Below are 21,812 nucleotides of genomic sequence, written 5' to 3' on the forward strand. Positions count from 1 at the left end.
AATTTAATTATTTTTTATTGATAACCTAAACAACTGTTAGAAAGAAGAAAGAAAAATGAATTTCTGAAATAAAATCTCTGTTTTTGTGTCTGCTGTTTCTCTTGGATGACAGAACAGACTGAGATACAAGCACTCTCTGTCCTCCCTCCTGTTTCTTGTGTCCATCTGCTGCCGGCCAGATGTTGTCTTTCCTCTCTCATCCTCCCTCAGAAACTCTCCTCTGATTTTTGTGAAGGAGGAGGTTGTTCAGGACTTGCTTAAAAAGCCCTTTGTGGATGCTCAGTCATGTCCCCTCTCCTCCCTCCACTCTCCTCCTGTAGGAGTATCAACAACAGAAAGAGAAGAAGAGAAGGTCTTCTTTTGATGCCATTTTACACGAAAGATGATTATAGAAACAGACTCTGAGACACCAACAGTTAAAGTCCTACACCGCCTCTTGAACTCACAGTCTGTTCCCGCTGCAGATTTTCCATCCTCATGATTTTGAGTATCAATGAAGTCCGTTACATAAACGCTGAAAGTACGCCCTCCGCTCCTCACTTTGAGTTACATAAAGCCTCGCAGGTGACCTCTGTGCTGCGAGGCTCTTGTGTGTGTGTGTGGTTTGTGGTCATCGCGTGCCTCTCATATTGTCCAGATGTGGCGTAATAAAACCCCAGTGTGAAAAGTGCTCACATCTGGAAGGGAGCTGAAAACACGAGGGATGTCACCCCGGAGCAGGTCGCTCATCCAAAGATCATCGCAGCTGGACACGTGCTGCTCTGTTTATAGTCGGGTAGTTTGAGGAAAGTTTGATAAAAATGTTTCCTCTGAACAGCAGGTGGTCCTTTCTTCCAGCTCATGATGGACTTGAAAGTTTTAGCAAAGATAAGATTAGACTTTTGTACCCCTGATACTGAAAAACAATTATCAAGAGCCATCAGCGACTGCCCTAGACTCTGTCACTCTCTTTCTCTGTCGGCCCATAACTATAATCGTGGCTTGTCTTTCTCCACTGGCCCATCCCACCAACAAGATAAGTGTCACTGCTGCGTTAAGAATAAAACAATGTGCTCTGGGAAAGTTGCCTGTGGATGTGTATGAGTGACTCATTAACTGTCCAGAACAATGGCTCAAAAGAGCCGTTGCGGTGTGTTTAGGAAGTGTGGAGATGTGGTTCCCTTCTGTCATAAAGCTTTTAACAGCCACTGTCTTCAAAAGACGACCGCTTCTGCTAAATAAACTCTGACCTCAGATCATTAAAGGAGCCTGACGGGATTATGTTCTACATTCAGTGACTCTTTTATTTCCATAATCTAAGTAATGTGCGTTTTGGGGAAATAAACTGCCTGTATTTTTAAACCTAGGCCCTATTTTTTCTTAACTATTTCAGGGTGTAAATTATGGTGGCAACTAACGATGTGTCTTTTATTTTTTCAATCAGTCAGTTTTTTTGGTCTGTCTAATGTCAGAAACCAGTGTCCAGAAACTGGAATCAGAGAGTTTCGACTTTTTTTTCTTAGAAAATTTCTAAAATTCAGTTTAATCAATTATCAAAACAGTTAATTTAATAGTTGACAACTAATCTTCTTGGAACTTCGGCGCTTGTCTTCAATTTCATGAAGGTCTTTGAGGTAAAATGACCCTTTTTGTCAATGGAGTTTGGTGGCTTTGAGGAAAGTGAAACAGTGATTGTTTCTGGTTAAACAAAAAGGTTTTTCTCTGTAGGCATCTTTTCCATAATGTTGTGAGACACTTGGGATAACAATCTGAGCCTGTTGGTGACAAAAAGAAACACTTTTAGTCGACGAGCGTTGATGGTTGAACTTGCCTTTGAGGATTACGTTGCAGCCCGTTGTGAGGTTGCCAGCTGAGGCAATCTTCTTGACCAATTCCAAAACCTTTCATGCCTATTAGTAATTTACACACCAAATATGAAAATCGGCCCAAAGTTTAACAATATCAGAATCACCCTATAAAAACAATATTATTTCTTTAAGGTTTGCATTTATAGGACAGTTTACATCAATAGAAAACAGGTTTGACACCCAGCAGAGCACATATTCAGGCGTGGATACAGAGTGACTGATGTGGCCAGTTTGTTTTCTCATCTTCCAGAGAATCTCGGTCAAGTTGGAGACATAAACAGTTTCACATAAAAAACAAAACAAAGCAATCACATAAAAACAATAACATAAGTTGGGACACAGAAAATACATGAAAGCAACACAAGAGACAGGGGCATATGGGCCAAACATCCAATAACCATTATGCAGTGCACCTCGAGTCAAAGATTATGTAAAACAGCGTTACGACATCACACTTCTTGTGATTGGATGGGAGTGAGCATGCACAGAAACTGACGAGTGGGAGCACACATACACACACACGAGAGGCTCGCAGTCAGGGATATATATATATATATATATATATATATATATATATATATATATATATATATATAATATATATATATATATTTATGCTGTAGTTCGATCTGGATCTAGATCTTGGCCCAGACTTTGAGATGGTGGTGGTCCCTTCCATCTCCAGGGTAATTTGCCATTTTCTTCTCATGTAGTAGCCTAGAGCTACACTGCAGAGTGTTGCTGTCACGATACTTTCTAACTTCGATACAACACCTTGAAAAATAACAATATTTGATACCATGGGGGAAATCGTCACAACATTGAGGCGCAAAAACTTCATATTTTATTAAATGATAAATATAATCAGATTTGTGTACTGTCTTTTAAGCACAACAGCATCAAGATTATTTACTTCTGGAGGAGGTGGGACTAAGTAGGCGCGACAGCTAGTACGCAGCTAGTACTAGAGTATCCGTACTGCAAAAGATGAGTAATGAAACGGTTTCAAATAATCAGGATCAATATTTACCGATATTTCAATACTTCTGAGGACACTACTGTGGAGTTTATGACCATGAGAGCAGCTATGGATCAATATTTAGTGGATTCGGGCCCCATTTGTTTCTATTTTGTGCTACTCACAAGCATTATGTGGGGTGACACACTTGCCTGCAGACTGCAGCGGGCACTAAATGTGTATCATGTATCACTCAGTTTCACACTTTTCCAGTATTTGAGAGCTGCTGGTGGTGACACATCAGCAAAAGGCGGCACAGAAGCCAGCTGATGTGAGCGAGTCAGGTTTCAAAATATTAAAAATGTTTTGATAGCAAGGAAATGTTTCTTAATCATCGAGGATATCCAGACAGAAAGTTAAAATGATTGTTTGTTTACAAGGTATTAGACTATGGCTGTGTGATGGGTACAGTGAGGTAATTTGCTAATGGCTTACTTAATACTACATTGAAGTGTGCTGAGGTCATTGGGAGGGTAGCCCGATCTTCGGATTAGATAATTAACCACTTAATTACAACCAGAGTCTCACATAAAATTTCCCTATTTGTCTGAAGAATGCATTCGAGTGTGTGACCTCAGTGTAACACATCTGTGTGTCGTGTAAGACAGAGGACCTGAGGAGGGCGGATATTCTCTGACCGACAGGATTGGACAGAGTCCTGATGTTTATGTCTCTCAGATCTAAGTAATTGGATTGACCTCCTTTCTGCTCCGACCACATGGCTCAGCTTCACTGTGTTGATTTCGCTAAGTCACTTCCCTCACCTGCCTGCATTGTATGTGTCACCTCAGCATATGTAACACAGTGTTAGCCTAGCACCAGCCGGCTAATGCTTGACATGTGGCCTACATATGGGTGTGTAGCTGATGAGACCACCTGTTCAGACTTTGCTCCAACATGGTGGTTTGCTATGTGAACGAGAAGAGCTTTACTGCTATGACCTGGGTGTTGGCTAATGAAAGAGAGGTCACAGTGCACATGCTGCTGTGTACAACGCACAAATTCATCTGTCAGCTTAAGTTAGAGGTTAACCAGAGCTTATACAATACATCTCAAGGTTGCACCTACAGTATTTGCTGTAATAAGAGTTTTCTACACTGCTATAGGTAACAGTCAGCCGCGCTTTGGCCGTTCACACCTAAACAGCATTTTAGGTCACTGAAAATGGACCGTTTGGAAAACTCCCTCCAGGGTGGAGATGTTCGGAAACTCTATTGTCAGTGTTTACGTCTGGACAGGCAGAAACAGATATTTTTGGAAATGATGACACAGACACACATGTTAGCTTCTTAAAAATGTGAACATCGGAGTATGTGTTATGATATTGTGGAGTGTGCTAAAAGCTTAAATTTAAATCCATGATTTTAAACCAATCAGATTCTGGTTGAACCTGTTTTAACTGAACTCTATTTATTTTAGTAATTGTGTTTATAAACGTGTATTGAATTCATGGTCTTAATTTTGTATTTCTTAATATTTTGTATCTTTTTACTCAACATCATTGTAAATGACGGCTGACAAACATGGTTACAGAATAAAGATAGTGGAGCATTTAGCAGCTAAAGAGCCAGATATTTCCTTCTGAAGTTGGTTGAGACCAAAACAGAGCTAAAAGCTAACCCTAACCTTGTGTGATGAAAGGTGATGATTTGTCAATGCTGTGTTCAGTTAAAATCTGTTATCACAGGTTTAAAACGCAACTTAAATGAGGCAGACACAGCTCAAATCAAAGAAATTCCACTTTTCTTCCCAGGTGTGTCACAGGTGTGTTTTGTCCTCTCTTGTATTCCTCGATGAGCAGATAAATACATCAGAAACCTCCATTACCAACCGCACAGGCAGCTAAAACTCAAACAGAGCTGACAGTGTCGGGCACACAGCTCAGATTTATTGACAGAAAGTTTCTAGATGTGGTGAAACTCGACATGAAGCCAAGCTCTCGCAGATATTTACAAACTTACCAAGACAAATTAAAGTCAGCTGGTGACCTCAAACAAATCCATTTGAATATTTTTTAGTAAGATCAGCTTGAAGATTACAGATTAGGAATGGAGCAGGACCTGATTTATGCATCTATCATGTCTGCTCATGATCTTCAACTTGATATCCTGCTGTAACCTTACAGCTCTGTTGGATACACTCCAGATACCTTTTACCTGAACAATAGGATCATAAATATGCCTTTAAATGCTCTAAGCCTGTTTAAGTCTCACTATTGTTACTAGTTTTCTGCAGAACTTCAGCAGAAAGTGTCTCGATTTTCTCTCGTGCTACAGTCGTCCTCTCTCATCCTGCTCTCTGTGTTAACTCTGGGAAAGCTGAGGCCCGGCCCAGCAGTGACTGATCTGTAATAACAATTAGCAACAGCTTCTTCACTGTTTGTGTAAGGAGACTGTTGAGCTTATAATAAATACTCTGAGAGAGTGAGGTTTATATATATGTGGCTGAGTAATCCTCTCTGTCCTGCTGTGTAACGCTTGTAGCCATTTTTCAGACAAAGTTTATGCGAGAGGCTGCGATTTCTGTCTTTATCGTCCACATGCAGCTTTACCTTGTAACCAAATGCATTTTGTGAGTGTTTTTAGGACTGAATATGGAGTTTTATCCTTTACATTCACTGTTGTTCTGTTGCAGCCTGTAACTGCTGTGTGAGAAAGGAAAACAAGTCTGTATATTTACCTTTATATTGCCCATTTCAAGACTTAAATTAAACAACACATCTGTAAAGAGTTTCTGATTGGGCTGGGGCTATAATAAAGAACTCTTTTTATATTAATCATTTAGTCCATAAAAGGGCAGGAACTGTGGAAAATGCTCATCACATTTTCCAAAAATTGCAGCGAAGCAAGAAACACATGCTTGACGTCGTCCCTCGATCTGGCTCATACAGAAAATAAAATGATTTATTGGGAGATGCGGCTCATTTTTGTAGGCTGGAGATTAAATGTGACTTCACCTTAAGACAAAGAAAAGGAGAAAAGTCTGACAAGTGAAGCTGGAACGAGGGAATGTTTGGCATTACTATTTGAAAATTGACAAATGATTAATCCGTTGTCAGAATAGTTGCATTAGATTTATTTAGCCAACGCATTTATCCAAAGCGACTTACAAGTATGTTCAACAACAACCCAAAATGGCAAGAATCATGCGAATAGTTGCTTCAGTTGTTTCAGCTCTCTTAGGAAATGAAGGTGTAATTTGCTGTGTGACAATGTGAAACTACACTATAGATATTTCCATTGTAGTTTGTCACAACACTTTTCCAGTTCTGACTTTCTCTTGGTCGAACGCTGTGAGTTGGGACAAGACTCGATGTTTTCCAGGACATCTCGCCCCCTCCCCTCACTCCCCCTCGCTCCCCCTCACTCCCCCTCGCTCCCCCTCACTCCCCCTCACTCCCCCTCACTATTACATTCCATCTCACTGTATGGTGGCCAGATATGGGAAGCTTCTTTCCGCGCCTCCTGCATTTCCTCTCTTTCTGCTGATGTCTGGACTGTTTTTGCGCCTGTTGAGAGGAGCTTTTACTCATTGTGGTTGTATAGAATTACAGCTAACACAGCGATTTTTCCTGTATAAAATGATGAAATGACTCTTTATACAGAGTGTTTTCTGAATCATTAGGCATTGGCGCTAAAGGACTGACGATACTTTACAGTCTGCATTTGCACTATGTTAACCCACAGATATTCACATGCAGTCAACATTTCAAGAGTTGGATCGAGGTTTCTCTCCCGGCCTAAAAATCTGTCACCACTCCATAGATCCACCCTCTGATCCCTCATGGCACACCTTCACAATCATAAAGAGACGACACACACACACAAAACACTTCAGTGTGTGAGTGTGTGGTGCAAAGTGTTGGAGGTTTTATATGGGAATGATTTTGCTTTGTTACCTACAATTCATCAATCATCTGGTTCAACCCTTCATCATCGTCTGCAGTCTGGATTGTATTTGTGCTCAGCTGTGCATCTCACTTCCTGTTTTGGAAACAGGCTGATAATCTTCATTGGTTGATGTGGAACAACATGTGTGATTTCTTATAGTAGAAATCAGTAGACATAATCAAGAAAATGCTTTATTCAACAACGGGATCATGTTCATACTGAAGTTAAAATGTACCCTACCATGCGTTTATTTCTTTTTTATTTAACTTTCAGTTGCAAATAATCAGTGATCTGTAAATATTTCCATTTTAATGCTGCTTTATACTGTACTTCTCCTCCAGGGTTTTCCCCATGGATTTAATTTGTGACCCTTTAGAGTTTGGGAGCCACTGGACTAAATGACTTTACTGTATGTAGTGCAGTTAAAAATAGATTCACCTCGACCAGCTATAACAGCAGAGAAAGTACTTTTACTTTTGACACTTATATTTAGATAATCAGTACTTTTAATGAAGGACTTTTGCATGTTATTGAGCATTTTTCAAAGTTGTATCCTACATTAACTTAAGTCAAAGATGTGATGTTCCTCCACCACTCCAGCTGCTATGAGAAAAGCTCCATGCTCTCTGAAGGCAGGAGGAGCTGCAGCAGGTTATCCCAGCTACGTGCTAGCACTGAGAAACAGCATATTGACACAGGCTTCTGGAGTGAGTGGGATCAGTGTTTGCTCTTAAAGATAGGCCTGTTTTCCTAATGGCTGAGCACATTTACTTAGCACTTGTCAAACACATCCTATACAGGGAGGCAAATTGACTCGGGTCACTCACCCCTCAGTCATCATCAGAGTGCAGCACCGACAGGAATGTGACCAAATCTGCTCCAATACTCACTGTTTCATTTCTACATGTGGAGAAGTGAAGTTTAGTGCAACTGTGAGGCACTTTGTGAGACTTTATGTATTAATTTATCTTCATTTCAGAGAGAAATAATGCACTTTTTATTCCACAACTGTAGTTAATAGCTGTAGTTAATAGTTACTGGGGAAATAAGGTTTTAAGGCAAAACATGTAGTCATATACACAGTAGAAATTCAGTGTGGGAATTTAAACCAGTCAAATGAGTATAGAGTCGTTAGTCTGTAAAAACATTAAAATAGTTTTTAACAGATCTCTTTTTGCTTCAATAGTGTTTTAAGTGCAATTGTTTTATCTTTTATTTGAGGTTTTTTTTTAACAGGTTGTTGAGTCTTTTAAGGGGCACTATGTAGTTTTGGAGAAGAAATTCAAACTCAGAATTTTAATATTAACAGTATTAATGAGGTAATTTTTTCCATAATTTAATAAACAAGCTGTTCTCAGGGAAAAATAAGGTCCCCAGAACAGTGTTTGAAGATAGAAAGGTGGCAGGGTCCGCCACATATAGACAAAGGTAAACAGCATGAAATTGTGTTGTCTTTTAAGGTCAGTTTGTTTATTCAGTTTGTTTAGGCATAAAACAATCAGTCACTGAAGATTTTTCTCTTCTGATTAAAATGTATTCCCCAAAACTACATAGTGCTCCTTAAACGTCCTCGTTAAACGTTGAAAATAGTAAAAAAAAAAAAAAAAATGCCCTAAGCGGACATATTCAAAGTACTTGTTTGGTCCAAAATCCAATTATGTTCAGTATACAGTGATACAAAACAGAGTAAAGCAGCAAATCATCATATATACAAAGCTAGAATCAGCCAAACGTTTCACAATTTTGCTTGATAAACAAGTAAAATGAGCCATCGATTAACAAAACTGATGCTCATAGATGTTTCTGTGTTGTTATTTTTAGGGAGTTCTTGATGTAACACTGTGCTTTTGGAGGTTAGTGTTATGTATTAAAAACTTATATTGTGACTATTGCTTACGTGGTTTTAGACTGGAGATGGAATTCCCTGTACTGCAGTTTAACCAAAAGCAGGACTGGAGTCAGTAAAAAACACTTAGACAAGACAATCCTCTGTACCACTGTGTACATTGGTGTTTTTATTGGTCACCATGTTTGATTTCTAAATTAAATGCAAACCAATGAAACAGGATTTCTATCCTAGAGTGTTACTGACTCACTCTGATGTAATTCATCCTGTTTCTGAAGTCCGTAACCGCACTTGAACCCGACGTGATCCCCACCCAGCCATTAAAATAAACTTTTTGAGTGATGAGGGCATGGATGTGAGAGAGTGGCATGTAAAGGGATTTCACTGTGGAAGCTATTACATCATCAGGCTTGTGAACGTCGCTGCCGGCCAATAAAATCTCTTTTAATACCAGATAGTACCCATGTTATTCAGACGGGACGAGAAAGACCTCCCCTCCCTTTCTTTTACTGTTCGCTCTGTGAAATATCAACATCATTTTACATCTTTGGCTGTGTGGCTCTTAATTCCTATAAACAGACAAATTATTCGTGAAGGAAAAATGCAAAGAACTTCCTGGTTCAAGCTTCTCAAACATGCTCCTCATAAGAGCTGTGTGTATGTTACGAGTGAAAGGCAGCTGTTTCCCTTCAGACGCTCCACCAGCTGCCTCTATGACCACTGACATGATGGTATGAACACTTGGGTTTCTAACTGGACTTACGTAGCTGGACCTTATTCAGGTTAAATCTGCAACAAAAGAAAATTATCGCCAACTTTTTTGATGATCAAATAGTCATTTCAACCATTTTTCAACCAAAAATATCAACTAGTTGCTGGTTCCAGCTTCTTAAATGAGGATTTGCTGCTTTTCTTTGTCATTTCTGACGGTAAATGAAGAGTATTTTGTTTTTGGACTGTTGACAAAACATACAATCTGAAGATGTCACTTTGGGCTCTAGGAGATTGTGATGAGCTGTTTTCCACATCATCATCAGATTAATCAGCAATGAACATATTTGTTAAAGGCTTAATGATTCTAACAAAGCTGACTATTTTTTTTAAAGAACCAGATAATATGACTAAATGTGTGAATATTTCCCTGCAAGTCAAACATGGTCATTGCCAGTTAATGTGCACTAATGAATCAGTGTCGTTACATCAGCATCACATTTTGAGGTATTGATGAAAAGGCCTTTTGGTGAGGCCACACCCATGTCTGCAGTGCTGCAGTGTGCTGGCACAGAGTCAAGCTGAGGGCTCAGACGCTGTGTGTGTGTGTGTGTGTGTGTGTGTGTGTGTGTGTGTGTGTGTGTGTGTCTGCCTGTTAGTGTGTGTGTGTGTGTGTGTGTGTGTGTGTGTGTCTCTGCCTGTGAGTGCATGTAGATCAATATGAGTGCTGCTGGCCCGGTGGCCCAGTCTGCCCAGCCTCACTCAGTTTGCCAGCTCAGGTTATCGTCTGGTTTATTGTTTGTTTGTTTGTTTCATTGATGCCAGCTGGAGAAGGTCAGTGTACAGAGACGACAGCTAACTTCTGGCAGCTGACTGGTGCAGATGGTGAAACCACATTTGTCAGAGAAATGTTTTCAGGATTAGATCCAGTTTGTGGGTGTGTTTTGATTCATGTGGTGTTTTCATATTATCACTATTGGTACATGTAGCTACTCACCATCTTTTAAGATGTACCCTCACAACTACGGCTGGAGCTAACGATTCTTTTTCGTGTGTAATATATCCCATCTATAAAATGTGACATTTTCTGATGTCTTGTTTTGTCCCACCAAGACCCAAAGATATTCACTTATAATCAAGTGTGACAAAATAATGAATCAAATCCTCAAATTTGAGAATCTTGAAATTGCATTTTTGGCATTTTGGCTCCATAAAAATGACCAGAAAATAATTAAATTATCAAAGTAACATCAAAATAGGAGACAAAGTGACATCTTAAATGGATTGTTTTGTCAAAAGAAAAAGAAACCTTTCAACTTTGCATCTGAGAAGCTGGAACCTGTAAACTGTATGCTCAAAGACGTTAACTGAGCAATAAATCAATTATCAAAATTGTTGTACATTAACAGTTTCAGCTCGAGTTGTGACTGTACTTTCTCTTCCAAATATGTGCCCCCGTCTCCCCTGAGACTCATTAAGCAGCTCAGTATTGTAGTGGGAGCAGTGGTCAGTCTGATATTTGACTCAACAATCAAGTCTTGTTCGTCTATATGTTGGTGGAGTGACTCACAGCTCTGAGCCGAGCCTGTGGGCTGAGTGGAAGGAATGACAACATTTTAGGACTACCAGACTTTTTTTGGTAAAACCCCAAACTGCAGCGAGCTGGTTTAATGTGGGCCGACAGTACAGATGCTTTCAGATGAACTTGGACACACTTGGTCAGTCTTTGTCCTGTTAACCCTTCAGATCCTAATGACGCTGGACTGGTTTTGTTCTTTAGCATCAGTTGGATATATTGTAGTTATCACTATATGAGGAGGATTAAGGTTCCTCTCTTGAGTTATTGTTTCATCTCACTATGAAAAAGTTTGTATTTAAAAACTTATTTTGGTTCACTTGGATTACTCTTCATGTTTAATTGAGGGTAAAGAATTGCATCACACAGTAACTGATACTGGAGGATTTAGCTTCTTAATCTTCTCCTCTTTTTAGTATTCTTAGTCTTCTTGTTCTTGTTCTTGTTCTTGTTCTTCTAAGTCTTCGTCTTCTTCTTCTTCTTCTTCTTCTTCTTCTTCTTCTTCTTAGACTTCGTCTTCTTCGTCTTCTTCTTAGACTTAATCATCTTCTTAGTCTTGGTCTTCTTCTTGGTGTAGAGTTGTACCAGTTCCCCTTGTTGTTAAGAGAATAAAACACACTTAAAACAATTAACAGCAGTCATTTTAAGATACAAAAAATTTGCAAATTTTAGTTTGTTTGTGTCTATTTGTGTTGAAGTTCAGGTGATGTGTGGAACCAAATACTGTACAAGCTCCAGATATTGATAGTTAATATTTACAAACAATTGGGGATTTGTACCTACTGTTATAAATATTTTACTTTGTATAGATAAAAACAATGCTGGGACCGTGTCAATATATTTCCTCCTTGTTTTTTCTACCAAAAACAAAGTTTAACCAAACCCATAACATAAATGAAGAGTTTGCTCTCCAAAGCATGTTGAGGATAAAGTCGGTGATTTAACAACCTGAACTACTCGCACTGGTGAACTGTGATCTGTACATTTCTTTCTCTACATCTCTGTCTCATTTCCCCTCTCTCTCTCTTCCTCTCAGTCTCCCTTCTCATTCTTTCATCCCTCCCGGTGCCTCTCATTTACCTCATCTCATTACCACGAGGAAACACTGCACTATTGTTTACCCCCCGAATGTCCCGACGAAGTTGAAGCAGCAACAAGAAGCTCCCCGGTCCTGTTTGCCCCACCACACTTTGTGCTTCTTTTAGGTTTTGAGAAAGTTATTTCCTCTGGTTCTGGCGTCTTTGGACCACATTAACCCCTTTGTCACACTTTAGAGGCTGAGCACTCTTATGTAACACCGGGTCAAAAGTTCAGCTTAGGAAAAGTTTTTTTTCTTTGAAATTGTCACATGGCAGAAAGAGCAGGAATAATGAGGTGAATGAGTGAAGAACAGAGCCGACACTGTGTACCAGTGTGAGAAATGACATTGCGTCAAAGGCATCTTGACAATGTTTGAAATAAATCCTGTAAGGCAGCTGTGGCCTCTGCTACAAATAGTCACCACACAGAGATCAGGACTGAAAGTTCGGTCTTCTCGTTACACCGAAGAAGAAGAATGTGGTTAACTTCTTTGTAGAAGAATGCAGAAAGAAGAGACCTGCCTTATATTGTTGTAATTTTGGGGTCTTTTCTCAATGTAATGGCCCAAAGTAATTGATCCTTTGTGATCTCCATGTAAACTGGAAGATGGTTCCCAGACAAGCAGCAGGTGCAGTAACTGTAATCTTACCTGTGCTTGAACTGCTTTGAGCTTCATCTCTAAATTTTACCTTAAAAGAAAATGGGGTTGTCAAATGTTTAGATTTCTGTTTTAATTTTTTTCTCTTCTTTTTCAAAACACAGTATAATGATTTATATAACTTCTGTTGGAGGGATTGTGGTTTAATTTAAAGCACCTACAAGGAACTTGGAACCTTTTTGTTGATTGTGGCGGCCCCTGTGGACAAAAGTGGTATGAGTCCAAAGATCTTGAACTTAGTTTTGAAAGTGTGAGATAGAAAGAGCCAACATATTTTTAACGCTATTTTTCTTTTTTAACAGCTGATTGTATTATGTTTGTATGATATGACCATTGGACAAAATAATAAACTCCTGTCAGTATAATCAATCTATCCGTCAAACCACTTCTTCTCTGTTTGATGGAACAGAAATGTGAATGTATTTCCTGAGTATAGCTCCTTGGGGCCCTGAGCCCCTGGGACTGGGAGAGGCCTCAGTGGGATTCTTTATTTCCCATTTCAGTTTCCAGTTGTGTTGAAATGTCACCTCCCTGCTTGTGGCCACACGTACAGCTGAGCCTAGTCATCAACATCTCTAATTTTAGCTGAGTTTTACAGCACACACACGTGTGACTTTTAATTCTCCCTCAGTGTACTGTACACGAGCAGATCTGTCTGTCTGTTGTCAAGCATCAGCTATTGTGTGTGTGTGTGTGTGTGTGTGTGTGTGTGTGTGTGTGTGTGTGTGTGTGTGTGTGTGTGTGTGTGTGTGTGTGTGTGTGTGTGTGTGTGTGTGTGTGTGTGTGTGTGTGTGCTGGCAGGGGGGGAATTCAGTGCCGATGGGAAGTTAAAAACAAAGAGGACTAACCTTCAATTTAGCTGAGCCTGATGTCTCCCCACTCGAGCTGCATACCAATACAGACTGAGTCAGAGTGGAGAGCAGCAGTAAGAGTTAAATTTGTGAATGTCTCTTTAATAAACCTACATCACTGCTGTTACTATTTCCTAACCACAGCTTCCTTTTCACATATGATAGCAAAGATTTTTAGTACACCTTGCTGCCATGTGTCTTTTTGTTTACATGAAAATGAACCCATAATGCTTCACATGACTGATTTTGTGCAGACAGATCTGCATTTATCAATGTATGGATGCATTGATGTGTTTGAAAATGGAGTGAAATTAATTGATTTGTGTTATTGTTTTGAATAAGTCGTTCTCTGCGGCGTTTATCTGCTCTCTGTCTCACACTCTTCCTGTTTAGTTTTCAGCACAGTTGATCTTGTGTTCGTGTAATAATCTCATGTGTGCTTCAAAGTATGTGACCCTCCAGCCAAACTGCGTTAATATAAGATGTTAGGACGGCAGTTTGCAGAAGAAGAGATGCCATCGTCAGTAATATCTGCCGGTGTTTGTTTGTCCGCTGCTGTCTGTGATGTGTGAGAGTGAAATCAGATGAAACACAAATAAAGCAGGGATCAGTTGCCAGAGGGGGGCTGTCAGAGGAAGCTGGACCACATACACACACTCACCCACACATCTTTATTTTAGATAAGGAATGACAGAGCAGCTTGCAGTGCTGACTCACTGCTGAGGAAAACAAGTAAACATGCGGCCACCCACGAGCGCTGCAGGGAGTCCTTTTGGACAATCAGCAGCATTTCATCAAGCGTTGTCCAGAAGGTGGATCAGGACTGACTGCGGTCTTTCAGTCCTGACCTCAGTGTGACATCTATGACAATCTGTGTAAATGATAAAACACAGTATGATGATTACTAAGTCATCATTTAGATGGGGCCAATGTTCATGTTTCCTGGCTCTCAGGTCAGTTTCAGTGTTGTTCAGGAGGCACGTTGAGAACATTTTCCTAGCCCTGGGCTCATGAATTCTTTGCTAAATCCTTCACTTAACTCTCACAACAAATAAAGCTTCTGTCTGTGTTCCTGGAAAGTGCTTTCTGCTCTGTTCCTGACATTTTAGATCGATGGGACTTTCTCTGGTCCTCAACATTCAGCGTTGGGGAAGCTACTTTGAAATCATAGTTACCAATTAATCCACACAGGAAGAAGCTGAACTACAGTTAAAGTTAAAGTTTGGTTAAAGTGGCTCTGTGTTGTGTAGGAAGCCGGATGTTAGTTTATGTTAGCGGACCCCATTTCAGACTAACGTTAGCTACTGTTGCTCTCTGTTGGCAGAGTGGAGAGAGTCACTGAGACTTGTTAACGTGCATAAAGTCACTTCCTGCGTACTGTGAAAAGCCAGCAGCATGAAACAACTTCAACAAATCGTCCACAGGCTTGTAGATGACCGAGAAAAACGAGGAAGATCTAATTTCACATGACGTTGCAATCCGCTCACATATGGCCAATAAAAAAGTGATTAATACATGTAAATTGCTGCAACTGTTACATGCAGCCCCCGTTAACTAAAGCTACTAAGAAATAGTTCAAACTACTCTGGAAAAAAATGCTCAAATTGACATTGCACATGTGATCTGCAGTTATAATAAGATATAATACAAATCAGTCAAATATAGTCGAAGTAAAGATGTAAAAGTGAAAGTCACCCATACCAATAGTACTTGAGTAACATCACACTGCTGCTAACACTTAATATTGCCGATGTTAACATCTTCTCTTTTGGCTAACTCAGGATAAGATCATCTTTGCTTAAGTCTGTCTCTGCCTTTCAGATCATTATCAGTGAACATGGGAAACGGATTCATTCAGATATGAAGCTCCTACAGTCTAATGGTTTGTTGTTGTTGCTTCATCCTCACAATTTCCTGGCTAATATCGCTCACTTTTCAAACACAGTACCATGATGGAGAAGTCCTTACACAGCCTGAGGAAAAGAAAACTGTCTTCCTTTCAGGATTCACACACAGGTCTACAATTTGTAAAACAGCATGGGAAATGAATTCACTAATTTCAAGGTTTTGAAAGTTTTTCATTTGCTTCAGTCTGAGGGGCCTTTGTAACTCAGGAATGTGGCTCCGCTCATCATGTTCTGTAATTCAGAGAGGTTTATGTTGTATGAGCGATGCCTCTGATACTGTAGCTGAGGAGTCCTGGAGATCCCTGATTATTTTTCTATTAGGCCTGGCTTTCATCTCCATCTCTGTGACTAATGTTCACTTCCTTCTGACAGACTAAGGAGGACTTTCTGATTGAGCCAAATACTTTTCTCAGCTGCTGTACTGATCAAAAGTACAACTTTTAATTAGGTTTTTCTTGTTTTTCTTTCTCATTGCTCTCCCTGTTTCTTTCACATGTTTGTCAGTAGGGCTGCACAATGAATCCAAATATTATTAAAATCACATGTTTCACACAGGCTCCAACAAATGTCACGTCATCATGATTTGAATGAAGCTTGTGATTTATTATCTTAAATGACAAAGAAAAGCCGCAAATCCTTACATTTAAGAAGCTGCAGCCAGCAAATGTTTGACATTTTTGCTTGAAAAATGAATCATTTCCTTTCTATATACTAATGCTGTAATGAAAAGAATTGAATTGTTGCAGCTCTGATTTTTGCATGCTGATATTAGCGTTTAGCTCAAATCACCGCCATGCCCTAGTATTGTCTCAGAGAACTTTTAACAAGGTATTTTTAGGACATATCAAGTGAAAAAAACCAAAACAATCTCACGTATGTTTATGGCTCCTTCAGCACAGAGGGGAAAAGCCTCTTAAATGTTTTACCCTGACAGTTAAACCTGTGCACTTCCTGCCTCAGACTCAATTTAGACGCCCTGTTTTGACAGAAATAGCCACTGCCAGAACCCACATCCCACCGTACTTTCACTCAACTGGCAACCGTGACGGCAGAATCCCCCCTGTGATTACACAACCACAGTGACCACAGTCCACTACGGCCGGCACTGCCCGAGGTGTGAGATTACAAGGGGTACGGCTACGAATTAGCCTCTGGAGAATGTTATCTGCCCACACACGCCGTGACATGAGCGTGATACGTGTGGGGCCGAGTCACTCTTTCTTTCATTGTTGACATCCTGTCCGCATATCTGTGGTGGATGAGTAAGTCTGGTAATGGGCTCCGGAAAGGATATGAATCTACGAAGGTTAAATGAGCAACGCTTCTTGGATCACACAGATGCTCCGCAGCTACTGTCAGAGGAGGAATGCTAAAAATGTGGTGACACTTTTTCCTAAATCAATTTGCAGTCAGTGAGTCAGAAGAATGCTGTTTTTATCTCATGGCCCATTTCACTTAAGTTACTTTGAAATTCAGACAAAGCGATTCTCTGTGCAGTGTGGGACCACGCCGTCACATGACCTCTAAACACAACCCAGTATGGAAATTCATTTGTAACCCCTCAGCAATTAATGACTCACTAAAAGATAATCCCCTTTGTGAGTTAAATCAAGCAGCCTTTTGTCTGTATTTCTATCTGAGGGCAGAGCGTGACCTCTGCATCCGTTTAAAACACTCCCAAACACTTTTCCTACCTCTCCTCTCCTCTCCTCTCCTCTCCTCTCCTCTCCTCTAATAACAGGCCATGTGTCTCTGCTCCATGCTGCAGATTGTACAAAGGCAGACAAAGACCTAATTACCTCACCTCAGACTGAAGCATTAATAGAATCTGGACTGATTGCCTCTTTGTAAGGCGGCGCTGGAAGTCTAATTGATTTCCTGGTGGAGAAACGTCTGTTTCATATTGCACTTGTATGACCCTGTTCACCAAGTATTCCTAGTGCAAACATTTACCAAACATTTATTTTTTGTTCTAGGTTGAATTTGTGAGAAAGAAGATATTTGAGTCTCACTCTCAACTCTTCAGATACAGTTAAGCCGGGCTCAGACTGCAGGAGTATCGGGCTGATTTAACCCCGATTTGCCCCTCCCAACAATCAGAGGAGAAATCTGGGCAGAGAGCTCAGTCCGTCCAGATTATCTGTTAATGTCCGGGGTGTACAGATCCAACATGTTTGATGTCTGGGATTCAAAATCTGGATGGCCGTGATTGCTATTACGTCAGTACTTTCACAACAGCCAATGGGAGAGATATCCCGGAGCAGCTGAAGGTGTTGCCAAGTAACAGTAATCAACCCTAGCCCTTGAGGCTAACGTTAGCTAGCATACTACTGAAAACTATCACTTGTTTTCAAAATTCTGGATCAATACATTCCCAGGAAACATCTGAGTTCACTGTCCTGCGAAACTAAAGGTTATTCATTCTGACAGCCACAACTGTCAGACGTCTAATTAAAATGTTTTCTCACAGTGACGACATAATTCAATGGTTTTACGGTTGTTGACATGAGGATGGACAGAGCACTTCGCTTATAAAAACATCACATCAGCCTTGTGGCGTCTGTCCCGTCTCTGCTCCTCCGAACGGCTCTGACCGAGCCTGCAGACAGACACATTACACCCAGAACACACTGGCACCATCTCAAGTCCGTCATTGGTCTGCCTTTGGCTCAGTCTGTGGTCTGAAGCCAAGAATAATGTTGTTGACCTGCCGGAGCGACTGAAGTGGTGCGAATCATGTCTGTACAAACAGTTTGAGCTGTGGTGTCCATTTTGAGTCTTTGGGAAAAGATCCTCCCTCCGATACCCTTCCACTCTTCTCATTTTACCTCCATCTGCTCTGTCTACTTGAGCTTTAGTTAGTCACTTAGATTTCCCAGAATAACTTTTGACAACTCCCATCGGAGAAGAGGCAAGAACAAATTTGCATTGTTGTGGGTTGTTTGCGTCGGTGGAAAGAGCAAGAGGGCAGGAAAATAATGTTTTCAGTTGAGAACAAGTTGTCTTGGCTCTGCTTTGCATTCAGATCTATTTGAGGTCACTTTGGGTGAAAAGAATCTGATTTGCTTGTTTCCTGATTGTTTGATTATTCTCTCTGTTGACGTGTTACTAAAGATTTTCTGTTGCTTTTTAGCAAGATTAATGCGTCTGATGTTGTAACGACAGTGCGACAGATGGCCATATCTTTATATATGTAATCTTTATATGATATTCATATACTTCATGTATTTATATGCTGTAATTGTATGTCTATCATACCTTGCATGTAAGAAACTCTGTCTGCTGCAGGGCTCAGTCATCGTCCCTTCTGCGGTGACATTTCTGTTTTATTGCCGTTGATATCAAGCTAGCCAAGGTTCGAAAGAATACAAACTGTCGGCTGTAAAAATGTCTTCCATAACTGTGCATCTTTTTTACACAGACCAGGCGGACGAGCACACGGTCCCTGAACGTAAATCAGCTCTCAGTATTTGAGTTGTTCCACATCCTGCTTCCTGCTGGCCCAACACTAAATGTTGAATGTCAGGCAGTTTAATAAAAAGCACTGAAAGGTCCAATATCTGACTTGTCTGACCCGAGTTCCTCACACTGTTGTCAGTGCTTGGTGTTTATTGCCTGTCTATTCAGGAAGTTCTCACTACTGACTGATGGTCGTCTGTCCTCGTCTGACCTGTAGTTCCTGAACCAGGCAGGTTATCCAGTTCAGAGACAGATGGGTTGGTGAGCAGAATATCGAATGAACCAGGCATCACATTTTCAAACCCACACTTCTGGATGTGAAGTGATATCGTCACCGTTCCTCGGTTTGACCTTGAGTGCTCTTTCTTTGTCCAGACAGCAGACCTGAATATGTTTTTCCACAGCCTCTGCCCGTTTTAATGATTTGTTCAGCCTGATGAGTCATAAATGAAAGCCGAGTCGCTGCTGTGATCCAATTGTTTGAGCCAGTCTCAGAGTCCTGGTTTCTTCTCGTCCCTGATTCCAGAAAGCATCTTTTTCCAAAAATATCTTATTGGCAGGAATAATAGAAATGCAAAAACACACAAATAAAGCACAAATGGAAATGATTGTCATTCCATATTTTGACAATAATAGTAACAATAATAATAATTGTATCAGGCCTATTTGTTTGTGTATTTTCAACTGAAACGAATCCCAAACAAATACTACGACTGTGATCAACTTTTTGGATTACACTTTAGGCTTTCTACTTCGTCTTGTGAAGCTTTGACTTGTTGTTCATGGCTAGAAAAGAGAACCATGTCTTATTTTTTTTCTTCTCCAATCGTGGCTCACTCTGAAACAAAACACAAGCGACAAATGAACTCCTTGACTCCTTGCAGTTCCAGCTGCAAATTTGTGCATCAGCCTGAAGCCCTATCATGTTGCCTATTAGCTTGGCATTAGTCTCTTCCTAGAATGCGTGCACGTTAGCGGTGTTGGTAAAGGGTGGTGTCGGGGAGGGGTGTATTCCCATTCCACAGACGCAGGGCTCGGGACAGCTCTGAGTGATTCAGTGAGGAATTTGTTTACTTGTGGCGGAGCTACAAATAACTGCAGGGTTTATATAGGGCGAAAAACGACTTCCCCTCCAGGCAGCCATACAACATAAACAGAGCTGCGAGGGGAAGTACTGGACCGTCTTATTAAAGCACAACCACTACACATGTTCCACACGGCCACATGGATCCCATTACTCACTGAGGAGCTTTTTTCCATCAGGCCTGCTGGCCCCGGCCCCCTTCATCCTCACTCTGGCAATTTGTCTGACTCTGACTTAAATAGATCCTAAAACCATGTTATTAATCTGTCTCGGACTGACGCTGTTTGAAACTATGTAAGAGGAAAAGCTTGCGCCGCGCCGTCCAGGCTGACAGTGTTTCAAGACAATGTTTGGCACGAGGCCAAAGTCTCTGTGCGCTTGACCCACAAACAAATAATCCACACCTCAAGTCGACTCAGAGCTTGACCTCAAAAATGTCTGCCATTATTAACCTGTGTGTATGATATGTAATATGTGGCCTTTACCTTGTTTTTCTCAGCGGGTATTTGTTTTTAATCTTACCACGTCTTCCTCTCCTTCCCCTTCAGGCATTTGGAAACGCGAAGACAGCCCACAACAACAACTCCAGTCGCTTTGGCAAATTCATTCAGGTGAACTACCAAGAGAGCGGCACTGTGAGAGGGTAAGAAACCAGAAACAAATGCTTTTTATTTTCCTTAAAAAAGATCATTATTTGAAGTTAATCATTTCATTGTCCTTTTTTCAGTGCATATGTGGAGAAATACCTCCTGGAGAAGTCGAGGCTGGTCTATCAGGAGCACAATGAGCGGTGAGCACTTCTCAGAAAACGCATCATAATCATCACTTTTGATCTTAGATGGTTATGTTAAGCAGGAAGTGACACTTCACCTCAACCGCTTCACTTCTGAGAAATGGTAAACAATTACAGTAAAAAGTAAAGTGGAGAGTAACTCTAGTATCAAGTATAGATTAAATGGAGTACATCTGAGTGAACTTAACCCAGAAAGCCTGTTGTTTGCCAAAGTATGGGTCATGAAGTGAGTTGAGCTCTAAGTGGGACTGACACTAATGTGCTGGACTGGCTGGACGGTGTGGCGAGGGTTAACCTCACCATGGGGGGCTCACAGTGGGGCCCCCGGTGTTAGCCACCTCGTACTGAGATGGATTGCTGACTCCAGGCCCATAAAAGCTGTGTGTGTGTGTGTGTGCGTGCGTGCGTGCGTGCGTGCGTTCCAAAAGGACCGTGGTCACACAGCTGCTGCACACTTTTGACCTCTAACCTTCGAGGTTCAGCTCGATGCTGTCAGGGAAAAACTGCATGCAGACATACAAACACACTTGTACACACAAACTGAGACACTTGAGCTGTCATCATCCTTTTTTCTTGTTTTCTCTTTAGGTTTAGTTAAGTTAGCAATGTGGCTCCAGAGAATTAGTGAAACAAATTGGTGTGGCGAGTAATATCTGGACAAATATTCGACTGTTTGGACGTAGCAGAGACATTTACACTCTCCAGATTGTGGACATCTGATATTTCATTTAGCACCAAGTTTCTATTTGTCCAACACTTTATTAATTAGAGTATACCTGTTAAATGAATGACTAAAGTCTCATTGTTTGTTCTCTCTTTCTGGTCGAAATTAATACTAATATTGCATGCTAACATGCTAACATTGCCCCGCTGACATTCTAACATGCTACACATTTAGCTACTTGTCCTGTTGTCGTTAACGAACATTTTAGTATTTAGCACAGTAGCTAGCAAGCCAATAAGGTAAACATTTCAACCCAACTTTACTGTGTAACTACTACGTAGCATGCTATTTTGCTAGCTGTGAGTTTGATGCTGACATGAGTAAGCTAACATGCTACAAGTTAAACACACTTACTGATGTCATGCTAA

General features: G+C 40.7%; 1 protein-coding gene across 11 annotated transcripts in view; it reads left to right on the forward strand.

The window, feature by feature from the left end:
* The window catches only part of myo9aa (myosin IXAa), a 116,180-nt gene that overhangs the window by 39,451 nt on the left and 54,917 nt on the right, over positions 1 to 21,812 (forward strand). For all 11 annotated transcript variants that reach the window (XM_084356605.1, XM_084356609.1, XM_084356610.1 and 8 more), the window contains exons 3-4: positions 20,476 to 20,570; positions 20,655 to 20,717. In XM_084356605.1, the coding sequence (XP_084212731.1) occupies positions 20,476 to 20,570; positions 20,655 to 20,717 (158 nt within the window). The remainder of the gene's footprint in view (positions 1 to 20,475; positions 20,571 to 20,654; positions 20,718 to 21,812) is intronic.

This window comes from Pagrus pagrus (assembly GCF_965226575.1).
Source record: "Pagrus pagrus genome assembly, chromosome: 1".
In the NCBI taxonomy this organism is placed as follows: Eukaryota; Metazoa; Chordata; class Actinopteri; order Spariformes; family Sparidae; genus Pagrus; species Pagrus pagrus.